Source organism: Oncorhynchus mykiss, chromosome 10 (assembly GCF_057628025.1).
Source record: "Oncorhynchus mykiss isolate SJ-2025 chromosome 10, ASM5762802v1, whole genome shotgun sequence".
NCBI classification, from domain to species: domain Eukaryota; kingdom Metazoa; phylum Chordata; class Actinopteri; order Salmoniformes; family Salmonidae; genus Oncorhynchus; species Oncorhynchus mykiss.
Window position 1 is genome coordinate 67,631,929 of NC_143031.1, and position 15,572 is coordinate 67,647,500.

The 15,572-nt window shown below is 44.2% G+C and overlaps 1 protein-coding gene across 2 annotated transcripts in view; it reads left to right on the plus strand.

The window, feature by feature from the left end:
- Window positions 1-763: 763 nt before the first annotated feature.
- Window positions 764-15,572, plus strand: part of LOC110534507 (uncharacterized) — a 16,429-nt gene continuing 1,620 nt past the window's right edge. The window contains exons 1-9 of one of the 2 annotated variants that reach the window (XM_021619385.3): window positions 764-1,055; window positions 2,601-2,672; window positions 2,811-2,876; window positions 2,991-3,050; window positions 3,298-3,456; window positions 3,806-3,863; window positions 9,299-9,375; window positions 9,900-9,946; window positions 14,879-15,572. The exon at window positions 14,879-15,572 is cut by the window's right edge and continues 1,620 nt beyond it. In XM_021619385.3, the coding sequence (XP_021475060.3) occupies window positions 935-1,055; window positions 2,601-2,672; window positions 2,811-2,876; window positions 2,991-3,050; window positions 3,298-3,456; window positions 3,806-3,863; window positions 9,299-9,375; window positions 9,900-9,934 (648 nt within the window). In that variant the 5' untranslated portion in view covers window positions 764-934 and the 3' untranslated portion in view covers window positions 9,935-9,946; window positions 14,879-15,572. The remainder of the gene's footprint in view (window positions 1,056-2,600; window positions 2,673-2,810; window positions 2,877-2,990; window positions 3,051-3,297; window positions 3,457-3,805; window positions 3,864-9,298; window positions 9,376-9,899; window positions 9,947-14,878) is intronic. The other variant, XM_090187600.1, reaches the window with a different exon arrangement.

The following is a 15,572-nucleotide window of genomic DNA, read 5'->3' on the forward strand; positions in this document are numbered from 1 at the left end:
CAAACCCTCATTCGCTTTGGTGTGTACTGTTACTTTTTATTTGGCCAACATTTCTTTAAAAGTCCGTATCAGTTGGAAGCTTCTGTGTTTATAGTCTCAACTCTGAACATGTTTCAACTCAGAAAAATCATTCACCTGTGACATCATGTCTAAACTCGTCATGGCCGGGGCTATGCTTTATGGGATAGGTGGATAAGGTTATGGGGGAAGGTTAATGAGGTATAACGACATATCCATAGATAGTACAGTATACAACGTTCAGAGCTCAGTTCTGACCCTGTTAGCAGTTTGAATTCAAACCCAAACAGAAGTTTACCTGGTCCTTCAGGAGACCCGTGTAACAGAGAACAACTACCAGCTGCTCCTTACTGAATGTAACTAAGCAAAACATTTTCCTATCCCCCATTTAGTAAGTTTGCTATGCTCTTGTCTTCTCTTTGGTATGCCCCGAGTGCTTGAATACCTTAACTGGGAGGAATTTGCTTCAGCAGAGAGCATTGGAGCTGCCAGGCTTGTGGCTACAAGCACACAGTTAATTGCATCACATCCGCAAGAGTGATCCAGCTGGGTGTGTGTAGCTATGTGGCTGTGTACTCTTTAGGTTTCTCTCTCTCTCTCTCTCTCCCTCCCTCCCTCCCTCCCTCCCTCCCTCCCTCCCTCCCTCCCTCCCTCCCTCCCTCCCTCCCTCCCTCCTTCCCTCCCTCACCCTCTCTCATTCTCTCTCTCCCCTCCCTCCCTCCCTCCCTCACCCTCTCTCATTCTCTCTCTCTCTCCCCTCCCTCCCTCCCTCTCGCCCTCTCTCTCATTCTCTCTCTCCTCCTCCTCTCGGTGAGTCTCTAGGTGAGTCAAAAGCAGCCCTGAATCAGGAAGTAGGATGCCGTGACAGACATTAGTAGGCAGAAGGAAATGGGCACCACCACCACACAATGTCACTATGTCTGCTGCTGCTCCTGTCCATGGTAACACAAGGATGAGAGGGAGGAGAGGCCACAGGGAAATGACCCCATCGTCGATCATGTTGCTGCTGGCTTTGACAGCCTGCCTGGCGGGGACTGGTAGGTGTGGACTGTGGATTGGAAAGATGATTTGCCCTTACTGCTCATTGGAAACAGAGCTTTCATGGCTTTCTCTACTCTCCTACATTCACTCACTTTCATTACTTGTCTGTTTTCTATTGGTGTCCTTCCTGTTCTTCTTTTTTTTTTAGTTTGCCTGATAGTGTAATAGTCTGCTGAAATGTGGTTGATATTTGCGGGTGGTGGCTGCTGAAATATGTGTGGACATGTTTTACGAAGAGATAGTGAAAGCTCTAGGCCTTTTGACTACATGGTATTCTATCCAGTAGGTCTCACACACTGTACCTGAGTAATCACTGCTGTACGGTTGGTTACATGTGCCTTTGAGTGGCTTCACAATGCTTTCTGAAGTTGAATATTTGAGTAGCTCTCCGAGAGCTTGTTCACTTCTATTCAAACGGATGTTATTGTCTTTGTACATCTCTGTCGCATGTCAGTTGTGAAAGAGGCTGAGTTCACATCCCTTCTTGCAACAGGTAGTTAGTTACGAACGATAAGAATCAGCTATAAACACAGTGAAACGTTGATGTTCCTGTTTCATTTCAAAAGACCCATCTTCACCAAAAGAACGAGAACATTGTGTTTTGTCGGTAGGAAAAGCATTAACAGAAACATTTTCGCAATGGCATTACCCAGGTTCTAATGGCACAGTTTGTTCCCTCTGTGGTGCACGTTATCTCCATCTGTGTGATACTTCTTTTGAGTTGAAAGAGTCATAGAGTATACTGCCAGTATACTGCATGTGCCTTGCCTTTATCACTGTATCCACTGGCTGGTAACCAAGGGATACGTTCATTTGGAAGGGTTTTTAATGCCATGTCCATGTCTCCTCAACACATTCATTTTTACACTGTACATGCCCAAACATTTACAGTAAGATGTGTCTGTGATGGTCCTTGGAATGTCCGGGGTTAACCTACACAAAGAAAGGTGCTATCTAGAACCTTAAAGGGTTATCAGGCTGTCCCCATAGGAGAACCCTTTGAAGAACCCTTTTTGGTTCCAAGTAGAACACTTTTGGTTCCAGCTACAGAGGGTTCTACATGGACCCCAAAGGGGTACTACCTGTAACCAAAAAGGGTTCTACCTGAAACCAAAAAGGGTTTGCCTATGGGGACAGCTGAAGAACGCTTTTGGAACCCTTTTTTTGGAAGAGTGTATGATACATAGGCCCATTTAGTTAAACATGATTAAGGTCATAGCTCTCAACCAGGTACACTACTGACAGGCCCAAAATGATTCATATCCAAAGATCTGATGACTGTTTAAACTCATTTTTCTGGGAAACAGTATCACACTGTCTGACTCAGTGTAGTTTGCACATAGCGGAGTCTTTCGTGGGTTTTTTTATGAATCCCCAATATTCTAAATTGCATAAAACTAGGGTGATGATTTCTTTAGTGGCCAAGTGACCCGGGAAAACTATTGGCTCTTGTTATACCGTAGGCTTGAGGTCAGGTCGTGTTATAATGAAGAACTCCTGGCCCTATGTTGCTTAACCATGGACTCTTTCATTCATTGCAGTGTTCTGCCAGGGTGATGCGGACACAAGTACTGTTGAAGAAACACAAACAGAAAATGATGCCGGGTTCTCAGGTGAGCTTTAGCTGTTGTCTGCTCCCCCCATGCGCATGCTCCTCCAACACAACCTGGTGGCAATAGCTCATAACTGCCCCTTTCCAACGGGTTTGGGATTAGTTGTGCTTGTGTTGATGCTTTTCTCAATGTCCCCAGTGATCCCACCTGTAAGTGATGCTACCCCTACACCAGACTCATACCTATCATCTGAGAGTCCTTCAGGTGAGATTACACCTGTCTCCATAACACAATTCCATTACCTGATTTCCATCAGAGCCTTGCATGGCAACAACAAAAAGGCCCTCTGGTGTTTTATTTCATTTTATGTCATTTCAGAGGGATATGAGACTGAAGCTGACGCTGGTTCTGGGTTCAGTCCAGGTGTCAATTTAGAAGGTATATTACATCCGCACATCAGCACTTTGTAACAACTGCTGATGTAAAAGGGGCTTTATAAAATAAACTTGGTTGATTTGATTGATTGATTGAACACAAACTACAAAACGGATGGAGTGTTTAAGAAAACCGTGTGTTAGAAACGATGATTGAGATGGTGAAAATAATTGCAGAAACATTGCAGACAAGCCGGTGTTACATCTATAGCGGCACGCTCAGTTTCCCACCACGATGGTTCCTCTTCCAGGGGAGGATAATCTCAAATCCTCTGAAGTACCACTGGAGGACAGTCTGAGTCTCACCTTCGTCCTGGTTCCTGTTGTGCTGGTGGTCGTGATAATCGCCATGGTAGTGGGAGTAGTCATAATCAACCGCAGATGGAATCGGAAAGGAAAGAGCAATTCTGGTAAGTCATGAGAACTGTGCTATAGCTGGAAATATGTCCACGTGATGAGAAGTGACATGACCCCATTCTCATACACCATGACAGATCTGCTTGTGACTAGATGTACTGCACAATTCAGTCGTACCTTTTCATTGCATGGGTACTTTACAACACTATGACGTGAACAACAGCTCTGAGTTGGGGTATGTTTAGCTTTGTGCATACTTATTTAGAATATTGTGTAGGCTTACAGTTGTGTACTCAACCACAATACAGTATACAATGTATGAGTGGATATTGTTAATGTACTTTGACATGACTTTCTTAGATGGTGCACAATGTTGGCTATAATTATGGTTTCCTATTCCAGATAACGTAGAAGAGGATAAATATTTGCATGGTAGCGATGACACAGAAAAAGTTCCAATGTAAGTATGAGTACTACAGTGCATTCGGAAAGTATTCAGACCCCTTGACTTTTTCCACATTTTGTTACATTACAGCCTTATTCTAAAATATAAAATTATTTCCCTCATCAATCTACAATCAATACCACACAATGAGAAGGTGAAGACAGGTTTTTAGACATTTTTGCAAAAAACAGAAATACCTTATTTACATAAGTATTCAGCCCCTTTGCTATGAGACTCGAAATCGAGCTCAGGTGCATCCTGTTTCCATTGATCATCCTTGAGATGTTTCTACAACTTGATTGGAGTCCACCTGTGGTAAACTCAATTGATTGGACATGATTTGGAAAGGCATTGAAGGTCCACAAGAACACAACAGAAATAAATTATGTAAACAGTGCTAATGTGTAGTGAGTTTCACTTACTGCCTAGTACACAAGGATCCAAAACTGTAAACCTAAAAAAAACACCAAATAGATTCTTAAATGGAAGAGGTTTGGATCCACCAAGACTCTTCCTAGAGCTGGCCGCTCGGCCAAACTGAGCAATCAGGGGAGAAGGGCCAATGTCAGGGAGGTGACCAAGAACCCGATAGTCACTCTGACAGAGCTCCATAGTTTATCTGTGGAGATGGGAGAAGTTTCCAGAAGAACATCCATGTCTGCAGCACTCCACCAACCAGGCCTTTATGGTAGAGTGGCCAGACAGAAGTCACTCCTCAGTAAAAGGCACATGACAGCCCATTTGGAGTTTGCCAAACAGTACCTATAGGACTCTCAGACCATAATAAAAAGGATTCTCTGGTCTGATGAAACCAAGATTGAACTCTTTGGCCTGAATGCTAAGTGTCACGTCTGGAGGAAACCTGGCACCATCCCTACGGTGAAGCATGGTGGTGGCAACATCATGCTGTGGGGATGTTTTTCAGCGGCAGGGACTGGAAGACTAGTCAGGATCGAGGGAAAGATGAACGGAGCAAAGTACAGAGAGATCCTTGATAAAAACCTGCGCAGAGTGCTCAGGACCTCAGACTGGGGCAAAGGTTTCACCTTCCAACAGGACAATGACCCTAAGCGCACGGACAATGACCCTAAGCGCACAGCCAAGACAATGCAGGAGTGGCTTCGGGACAAGTCTGAATGTCCTTGAGTGGCCCAGCCAGAGCCCGGACTTAAACCCGATCGAATATCTCTGGAGAGACCTAAAAATCCCCAAATACAGTTGTGCCAAGCTTGTAGCGTCATACCCAAAAAGACTCAAGGCTGTAATCACTGCCAAAGGTGTTTCAACAAAGTACTGTTTTATACATTTGCAAAGATGTCTAAAAAACAGTTTTTACTTTGTCATTATGGGGTGTTGTGTGCAGATTGATGAAGGGACAAAACAATTTAATCCCTTTTAGAATAAGGCTGTAACATAACAAAATGTGTAAAAAGTAAAGGGGTCTGAATACTTTCCGAATGCACTGTATCTAGGCTACTGCTCTTGACTGTGCTCTCTATACATTTCAAGTTGCAGGCACTTAAATTAGTATATGGCAGTAAATCTGTTTCCCTTCGTAGGATTTTGACCTCACCCTTTCTCGCCTCTGTTTGTTATTTCCTGTTTAGAAAGAAAGACGTTGAGGAGTTTGAAACAGGCGTGTGTGTGTGTGTGCTCTGTGTGTGTGTGTCTCTCTCTCTGTGTGTGTGTGTGTGTGTGTGTGTGTGTGTGTGTGTGTGTGTGTGTGTGTCAAATCAAATCAAATCAAATCAAATTTTATTTGTCACATACACATGGTTAGCAGATGTTAATGCGAGTGTAGCGAAATGCTTGTGCTTCTAGTTCCGACAATGCAGTAATAACCAACAAGTAATCTAACTAACAATTCCAAAACTACTGTCTTGTACACAGTGTAAGGGGATAAAGAATATGTACATAAGGATATATGAATGAGTGATGGTACAGAGCAGCATAGGCAAGATACAGTAGATGGTATCGAGTACAGTATATACATATGAGATGAGTATGTAAACAAAGTGGCATAGTTAAAGTGGCTAGTGATACATGTATTACATAAGGATACAGTCGATGATATAGAGTACAGTATATACGTATGCATATGAGATGAATAATGTAGGGTAAGTAACATTATATAAGGTAGCATTGTTTAAAGTGGCTAGTGATATATTTACATCATTTCCCATCAATTCCCATTATTAAAGTGGCTGGAGTTGAGTCAGTGTCAGTGTGTTGGCAGCAGCCACTCAATGTTAGTGGTGGCTGTTTAACAGTCTGATGGCCTTGAGATAGAAGCTGTTTTTCAGTCTCTCGGTCCCAGCTTTGATGCAGCTGTACTGACCTCGCCTTCTGGATGATAGCGGGGTGAACAGGCAGTGGCTCGGGTGGTTGATGTCCTTGATGATCTTTATGGCCTTCCTGTGACATCGGGTGGTGTAGGTGTCCTGGAGGGCAGGTAGTTTGCCCCCGGTGATGCGTTGTGCAGACCTCACCACCCTCTGGAGAGCCTTACGGTTGAGGGCGGAGCAGTTGCCGTACCAGGCGGTGATACAGCCCGCCAGGATGCTCTCGATTGTGCATCTGTAGAAGTTTGTGAGTGCTTTTGGTGACAAGCCGAATTTCTTCAGCCTCCTGAGGTTGAAGAGGCGCTGCTGCGCCTTCTTCACAATGCTGTCTGTGTGTGTGGACCAATTCAGTTTGTCTGTGATGTGTATGCCGAGGAACTTAAAACTTGCTACCCTCTCCACTACTGTTCCATCGATGTGGATAGGGGGGTGTTCCCTCTGCTGTTTCCTGAAGTCCACAATCATCTCCTTAGTTTTGTTGACGTTGAGTGTGAGGTTATTTTCCTGACACCACACTCCGAGGGCCCTCACCTCCTCCCTGTAGGCCGTCTCGTCGTTGTTGGTAATCAAGCCTACCACTGTCGTGTCATCCGCAAACTTGATGATTGAGTTGGAGGCGTGCGTGGCCACGCAGTCGTGGGTGAACAGGGAGTACAGGAGAGGGCTCAGAACGCACCCTTGTGGGGCCCCAGTGTTGAGGATCAGCGGGGAGGAGATGTTGTTGCCTACCCTCACCACCTGGGGGCGGCCCGTCAGGAAGTCCAGTACCCAGTTGCACAGGGCGGGGTTGAGACCCAGGGTCTCGAGCTTGATGACGAGCTTGGAGGGTACTATGGTGTTGAATGCCGAGCTGTAGTCAATGAACAGCATTCTCACATAGGTATTCCTCTTGTCCAGATGGGTTAGGGCGGTGTGCAGTGTGGTTGAGATTGCATCGTCTGTGGACCTATTTGGGCGGTAAGCAAATTGGAGTGGGTCTAGGGTGTCAGGTAGGGTGGAGGTGATATGGTCCTTGACTAGTCTCTCAAAGCACTTCATGATGACGGAAGTGAGTGCTACGGGGCGGTAGTCGTTTAGCTCAGTTACCTTAGCTTTCTTGGGAACAGGAACAATGGTGGCCCTCTTGAAGCATGTGGGAACAGCAGACTGGTATAGGGATTGATTGAATATGTCCGTAAACACACCGGCCAGCTGGTCTGCGCATGCTCTGAGGGCGCGGCTGGGGATGCCGTCTGGGCCTGCAGCCTTGCTAGGGTTAACACGTTTAAATGTCTTACTCACCTCGGCTGCAGTGAAGGAGAGACCGCATGTTTTCGTTGCAGGCCGTGTCAGTGGCACTGTATTGTCCTCAAAGCGGGCAAAAAAGTTATTTAGTCTGCCTGGGAGCAGGACATCCTGGTCCGTGACTGGGCTGGATTTCTTCCTGTAGTCCGTGATTGACTGTAGACCCTGCCACATGCCTCTTGTGTCTGAGCCGTTGAATTGAGATTCTACTTCGTCTCTGTACTGACGCTTAGCTTGTTTGATAGCCTTGCGGAGGGAATAGCTGCACTGTTTGTATTCGGTCATGTTACCAGACACCTTGCCCTGATTAAAAGCAGTGGTTCGCGCTTTCAGTTTCACGCGAATGCTGCCATCAATCCACGGTTTCTGGTTTGGGAATGTTTTAATCGTTGCTATGGGAACGACATCTTCAACGCACGTTCTAATGAACTCGCACACCGAATCAGCGTATTCGTCAATGTTGTTGTCTGACGCAATACGAAACATGTCCCAGTCCGCGTGGTGGAAGCAGTCTTGGAGTGTGGAGTCAGCTTGGTAGGACCAGCGTTGGACAGACCTCAGCGTGGGAGCCTCTTGTTTTAGTTTCTGTCTGTAGGCAGGGATCAACAAAATGGAGTCGTGGTCAGCTTTTCTGAAAGGGGGGCGGGGCAGGGCCTTATATGCGTCGCGGAAGTTAGAGTAACAATGATCCAAGGTCTTTCCACCCCTGGTTGCGCAATCGATATGCTGATAAAATTTAGGGAGTCTTGTTTTCAGATTAGCCTTGTTAAAATCCCCAGCTACAATGAATGCAGCCTCCGGATGAATGGTTTCCAGTTTGCAAAGAGTTAAATAAAGTTCGTTCAGAGTCATCGATGTGTCTGCTTGGGGGGGGATATATACGGCTGTGATTATAATCAAAGAGAATTCTCTTGGTAGATAATGCGGTCTACATTTGATTGTGAGGAATTCTAAATCAGGTGAACAGAAGGATTTGAGTTCCTGTATGTTTCTTTCATCACACCATGTCGCGTTAGTCATAAGGCATACGCCCCCGCCCCTCTTCTTACCAGAAAGATGTTTGTTTCTGTCTGCGCGATGCGTGGAGAAACCCTGTGTGCGTGCGTGCTCTTTTCCTCAAAAAGTTGTTTCACACATGTCATATCTGACATAAAGTATATAGTCATGTGTGAATCTAAGTGTTTACACATTAGCCTGAGAGCTTATGAAAGAGCATTTCAGTAGAAATATGGCAAAGCTCAAGTTCCTCCTGCTATGACATGACACTTTGTCCCTGGTAACCAGCCTCCACGTAAGAATGTACGGTATGACTAAGGTATCTTTAGTGTAAGAGAAAGACTAACATAAAGGAAATAACCGCCAAAAACGATCTCCTGTCAAATCTTTACACTGCACATGAATGCTCTCTCTCTCTCTCTCTCTCTCTTTAAGCCAATCATGTGTCCATGATGAGCATTGACAGAAAACTATAATCAATGACGAGAGCGCCCTCCTGTGAGAATCAGCAATACTACCACTCAAATGGCCTCGAGTAGAAAATCATGTCAAACTCTATTGGAGGGAAGGACAGTGCTTATTCAAATACTAACAGTTTTGGGTGGAAATCAGTGAAAAACAGCATATTCCTAAGGAGTTACATTTGAGACCAGTACACCGTGTGAGAAACCCCTCAACTGTTTTGGATTGTCTTTATACCTCAACAGTGGATGTTTGTATCCCCCCCCCCCCCCCTCTACACTCCCTTTATTTTAGTCCCTTTATTTTGTCATTTTTCGAATGTCAAAACAGTAATATGAGGGGCTGACGATGTTGGCTGTTTTCCAGGCCCATGTTTGAGGATGATGTCCCCTCTGTGTTGGAGCTGGAGATGGAAGACCTGGAACAGTGGATGAATAAAGATGGTGAGTCATCTTAAAACCCCAAAATAAAATGTATAGCAGCCCACTAATAACTATCTTTGAAAGTCATGTATAACTGGAACAATCTGAGCTGAGGCTGTATATCTTGTATGTTAGTTGGCAATGGTCGTCCTTGTTCTCCAAGCATTAGACTACTCTTGGTTCACAATAAGAAGATCTGTCTGTTGTAAACTCTGTTGACTACTCACTCCTGTTTTGTAATTGAAATTTGGACATTTGTAATCACATGCCTTTCCCTGATAAATGCTGCTGTGAAAACAGGTTGGTTGAGTATAACTTTTCTCCAATAGAGGGCGCCATTGTATACTTTATTACTGAACCACTGCAAGTGTGGCGATAGCGTTCATACGTGGACAAGACTGGAGTCAATTACTTTTATATGTGCACTTTAAATATCTAAGTACATACTGATAGGAAAGCTATTCGTAGACTGTAAATGTCCATATTGTTTGGGATTTATACAGGGATATTGTATTCGTCACATGAGTTGTCAATTTGTTTTTTAGGTGGAGTTCGAATGGACTCTGGACAAGGGATCTAACATGAGATCATGGTAAACATACACCTGTTATTTACTAACACTATAGTAGTCAACTCTACTGTACTGCTGATTATGTAGCAACGCTGCAGGATAAGATAATGGTCTCTATTCAATCTGCATCACTGAATCGTTACAGATTGCGCGATATAAATGTAAAGGTAATTCCCGATTGAGCCGACATAGGCAGCGTTTACCGTGAACGTAGTCTACGATAACGCGGAATATTGCATTTACATTTCAATCACGCTTTAACGCTGAATATCTGTAATACGGATTGAATAGAGTCCAAGGTGGTGACTGGCGAATGCGTCAGTCACACCCATCAATGCAACTCAGGAACAGGGAGGGAGGACAGACAGCCTGGTGATGACATAATGTGTTGTCCTGGTGACATAATAACATGACCTGCTGCTGTTGACGTGGGTTGACCTGTCCTGCTGTTACTGTAACATGAAACTCAACAGTCTATCATTTGATTAAGAGAAAGGATCTAGGATCAGTTTAGCCTTTTAGATCATAATTAATAAGATGGACATGGATGAGGAGACCTGATCCTAGATCAGCACATGTACTCTGTGACACTTTATAAATGCAGGCCTTGGTCAGTGGAGGCTGCTGAGGGGAGGACGGCTCATAATAATGTCTCCAAGGGAGCAAATGGAATGGCATCAAACACTTGAAAACAACATGTTTGATGCAGTGGTGCAACTTTTGTTTTAGAAGTGGGAGGGACATTTTTTTAATATATATATTTTTATAATCCTATCGGATAAACACTCCAAACAGCCTACCCAACCTCTTGGAGGCATCCATTTTGTATCAGATTCCAATGATACATCTCGGGGGAACAAAAATGCAATTTCAGAATGTGGGGGGGACATGTCCCCTCTGTCCCCATTGAAAGTTTTGCCTCTTGTTTGATGTATTTGATACCATTCCACTTATTCCGCTCTAGTCATTACCAAGAGCCCGTCCTCCCCAATTAAGGTTCCACCAACCTGCAGGTACTATTAATAAAGCTGCCAGTTGAGAACTTGTGAGGCGTCTGTTTCTCAAACTAGACACTCTAATGTACTTGTCCTCTTGCTCAGTTGTGCACTTGGGCCTCCCACTCGTTTTTCTATTCTGGTTGGAGCCAGTTTGCGCTGTTCTGTGAAGGGAGTAGTACACAGCGTTGTACAAGATCTTCAGTTTCTTGGCAATTTCTAGCATGGAATAGCCTTCATTTCTCAGAACAAGAATATAGTGACAAGTTTCAGAAGGTCTTTGTTTCTGGCCATTTTCAGCCTGTAATCGAGCCCACAAATGTTGATGCTCCAGATACTCAACTCGTCTAAAGAAGGCCAGTTGTATTGCTTCTTTAATCAGAACAACAGTTTTCTAACATACAGTGCCTTGCGAAAGTATTCGGCCCCCTTGAACTTTGCGACCTTTTGCCACATTTCAGGCTTCAAACATAAAGATATAAAACTATTTTTTTGTGAAGAATCAACAACAAGTGGGACACAATCATGAAGTGGAACAACATTTATTGGATATTTCTAACTTTTTTAACAAATCAAAAACTGAAAAATTGGGCGTGCAAAATTATTCAGCCCCTTTACTTTCAGTGCAGCAAACTCTCTCCAGAAGTTCAGTGAGGATCTCTGAATGATCCAATGTTGACCTAAATGACTAATGATAATAAATACTATCCACCTGTGTGTAATCAAGTCTCCGTATAAATGCACCTGCACTGTGATAGTCTCAGAGGTCCGTTAAAAGCGCAGAGAGCATCATGAAGAACAAGGAACACACCAGGCAGGTCCGAGATACTGTTGTGAAGAATTTTATAGCCGGATTTGGATACAAAAATATTTCCCAAGCTTTAAACATCCCAAGGAGCACTGTGCAAGCGATAATATTGAAATGGAAGGAGTATCAGACCACTGCAAATCTACCAAGACCTGGCCGTCCCTCTAAACCTTCAGCTCATACAAGGAGAAGACTGATCAGAGATGCAGCCAAGAGGCCCATGATCACTCTGGATAAACTGCAGAGATCTACAGCTGAGGTGGGAGACTCTGTCCATAGGACAACAATCAGTCGTATATTGCACAAATCTGGCCTTTATGGAAGAGTGGCAAGAAGAAAGACATTTCTTAAAGATAGCCATAAAAAGTGTCGTTTAAAGTTTGCCACAAGCCACCTGGGAGACACACCAAACATGTGGAAGAAGGTGCTCTGGTCAGATGAAACCAAAATTCAACTTTTTGGAAGACGTTATGTTTGGCGTAAAAGCAACACAGCTCATCACCCTGAACACACCATCCCCACTGTCAAACATGGGGGTGGCAGCATCATGGTTTGGGCCTGCTTTTCTTCAGCAGGGACAGGGAAGATGGTTAAAATTGATGGGAAGATGGATGGAGCCAAATACAGGACCATTCTGGAAGAAAACCTGATGGAGTCTGCAAAAGACCTGAGACTGGGACGGAGATTTGTCTTCCAACAAGACAATGATCCAAAACATAAAGCAAAATCTACAATGGAATGGTTCAAAAATAAACATATCCAGGTGTTAGAATGGCCAAGTCAAAGTCCAGACCTGAATCCAATCGAGAATCTGTGAAAAGAACTGAAAACTGCTGTTCACAAATGCTCTCCATCCAACCTCACTGAGCTCGAGCTGTATTGCAAGGAGGAATGGAAAAAAATGTCAGTCTCTCGATGTGCAAAACTGATAGAGACATACCCCAAGCGACAGCTGTAATCGCAGCAAAAGGTGGCGCTACAAAGTATTAACTTAAGGGGGCTGAATAATTTTGCACGCCCAATTTTTCAGTTTTTGATATGTTAAAAAAGTTTGAAATATCCAATAAATGTCGTTCCACTTCATGATTGTGTCCCACTTGTTGTTGATTCTTCACAAAAAAATACAGTTTTATATCTTTATGTTTGAAGCCTGAAATGTGGCAAAAGGTCGCAAAGTTCAAGGGGGCCGAATACTTTCGCAAGGCACTGTAATTGCAGAAGGGTTTTCTAGTGATCAATTAGCCTTTTAAAATGATACATTTGGATTAGCTAACACAATGTGCCATTGGAACACAGGAGTGACGGTTGCTGATAATGGGCCTCTGTACGCCTATGCAGATATTCCATAAAAAATCTGCTGTTTCCAGCTACAATAGTAATTTACAACATTAACAATGTCTACACTGTATTTCTGATCAATTAGATGTTATTTTAATGGACAAAGAATGTGTTTTTATTTTAAAAACAAGGACATTTCTAAGTGACCCCAAACTTTTGAATGGTAGTGTACATACTCATGCAGGTATTGATCCTTAATTTAACTAGGAAAATCAGTTAATAAGAACAAATTCTTATTTACAATGACGGCCAAACCCAGACGACGCTGGGACAATTGTGTGCCGCCTTATGGGACTCCCAACCACAGCCAGATGTAATGCAGCCTGGATTCGAACCAGGGATTGCAGTGACCCTTCTTGCACTGAGATGCAGTGTCTTAGACCACTGCGCCACTCGGGAGCCCAATTTAGCAACAGGCATTTCTGTTTTTTTTGTACTTTGTATTCTACCCTGTTTTTCTCCCCAATTTTATGATATCCATTTGCGATCCAATTACGATATTGTCTCATCGCTGCAACTCCATAACAGGCTCGGGAGAGGCGAAGGTCGAGTCATGCATCCTCCGAAACATGATCCGCCAAACCACATTTCTTAACAACCGCCCGCCTAACCCGGAAGCCAGTCGGAGGAAACACTGCTCAACTGACGACCGAAGTCAGCCTGCAGTCGCCCGGCCCACCACAACAGTCATTTCTGTTCCCCCTGCATACCTTGTTTTGATACATGGTGGCCACACACACACACACACACACACACACACACACACACACACACACACACACACACACACACACACACACACACACACACACACACACAAATACAGATACAAAGCGAGACAGAGTCTCACATACTCCCACACATGCTTCTATTATCTCTCTGACACACACACTCACACGCACAGAAATATACACATGACTGCACAAACACATGCCTCACTTACTGACATAAGGGCACACACACACACACACACACACACAGTGACTGCTGAACTCTGTCCCCTAGTCCTCCTCTGTACCCATCGTAACCTTCTAACCCTCTGAAGCAGGAAGAGTTCTGACATCTGTTAGCGATTACCACAGGCATGCATGGAAGTGTGGCGCAACAGGGCGTAGGGATGGCCCCTTGTTCTCTCTCTCAGAAAGGCTGGGAGGGTCAAGGTCCATTAGACTAGCTGTGAGCTCACGTCATTCACACACAGCTTTTTCCCCCCAGGGTTCTGTGGGTTTGCAGCGTGCCATAAGGGTGGAGGGTCATAGACTACTCTCAGTTAACTGTGTAGGGCAGGCCTACTGTAGACCAGTGGAGGCTGGTGGGAGGAGCTATAGGAGGACGGGCTCATTGTGATGGCTGGAATGGAATAAATGGAACTGTTTAAAACACATCAAACATGGAAACCACATTTTTGACTCCTTTCCATGTATTCCAGTCCAGCCATTACAATGAGCCCGTCCTCCTATAGCTCCTCCCACCAGCCTCCACTGCTGTAGACAGCATACCCTATTGTAGACCTACTGTAAGTACATACAAATCAACTGTAAATATCTGTTGTTTCCAATGGGGGATTTATTGACAGTTTGGTGTAGACTAGAGGATCAACATGCCAGCTGATTGTGAAATGACATCCTTCTCATTCCTTCCCAAGGACCTTTGTGAGTTACATACTGTAGGACAGAGGGTCTGGTGTGACAACCAAACGAATGTTAAAACATCACGTCACTCCTTCCGATGAAGGATGTTATTCTATTGATTGTATGAACATGTCCTGTACTGTAGTCGCATGACCTCTCCCTGTCTGTCTGTCTCCTCTAGGCTAGTCACGGAGTCAGTCAATTCTCTCTCTCAACCGTCCTCTTGCTGTACTGCCGGTGACAAAGGACACTTCCCCATCGCAGGGAAGGACATTCTGTTACCCAGCCGCACTGTAGGCTTCTTCTATTCATGCCAATGTCAAAGCAACGTCATCAACCGACCACATTGACAACAAGAAAGCAACACCTCCACCAAGGTGACTGCAAAAAACAGGAAATGCTGAATTTATTTACCATTTCAGCATAAACAAAAGACAAGTAACAATAAATGCACAAGTTAAACTTTTTTAGAACGTAACATCTTAAAATCTGCGTCAAATGTACTGTGGTATAGACTCTATGGAGAAACAGTGTGTGGCAATAGTCCTTTCACTACACGGATCCTGATTGTGGTCGGCCTAGTAATGAATGCTTTTTGCAACGCCTTCAACTCAGTACTGTGCCTTTTTAGTCATTGTTTCAAGTTCATATACACTTTTTATGTGATTGTTTTATTGTCTTTTGTATTCAGCTGCCATGCAGTGAGAGAAGGAATCAGTGAGAGAGGAAGGAGTAAAACACAGGAGGTTGGTGGCACCTTTATTGAGGAGGATGGGCTCGGGTTAATGGCTGGAGCAGAATGAGTGAAATGGCGTCAAATGCATCAGACACTTGGTTTCCATGCGTTTGATGCCATTCCATTCGCTCCGTTCCAG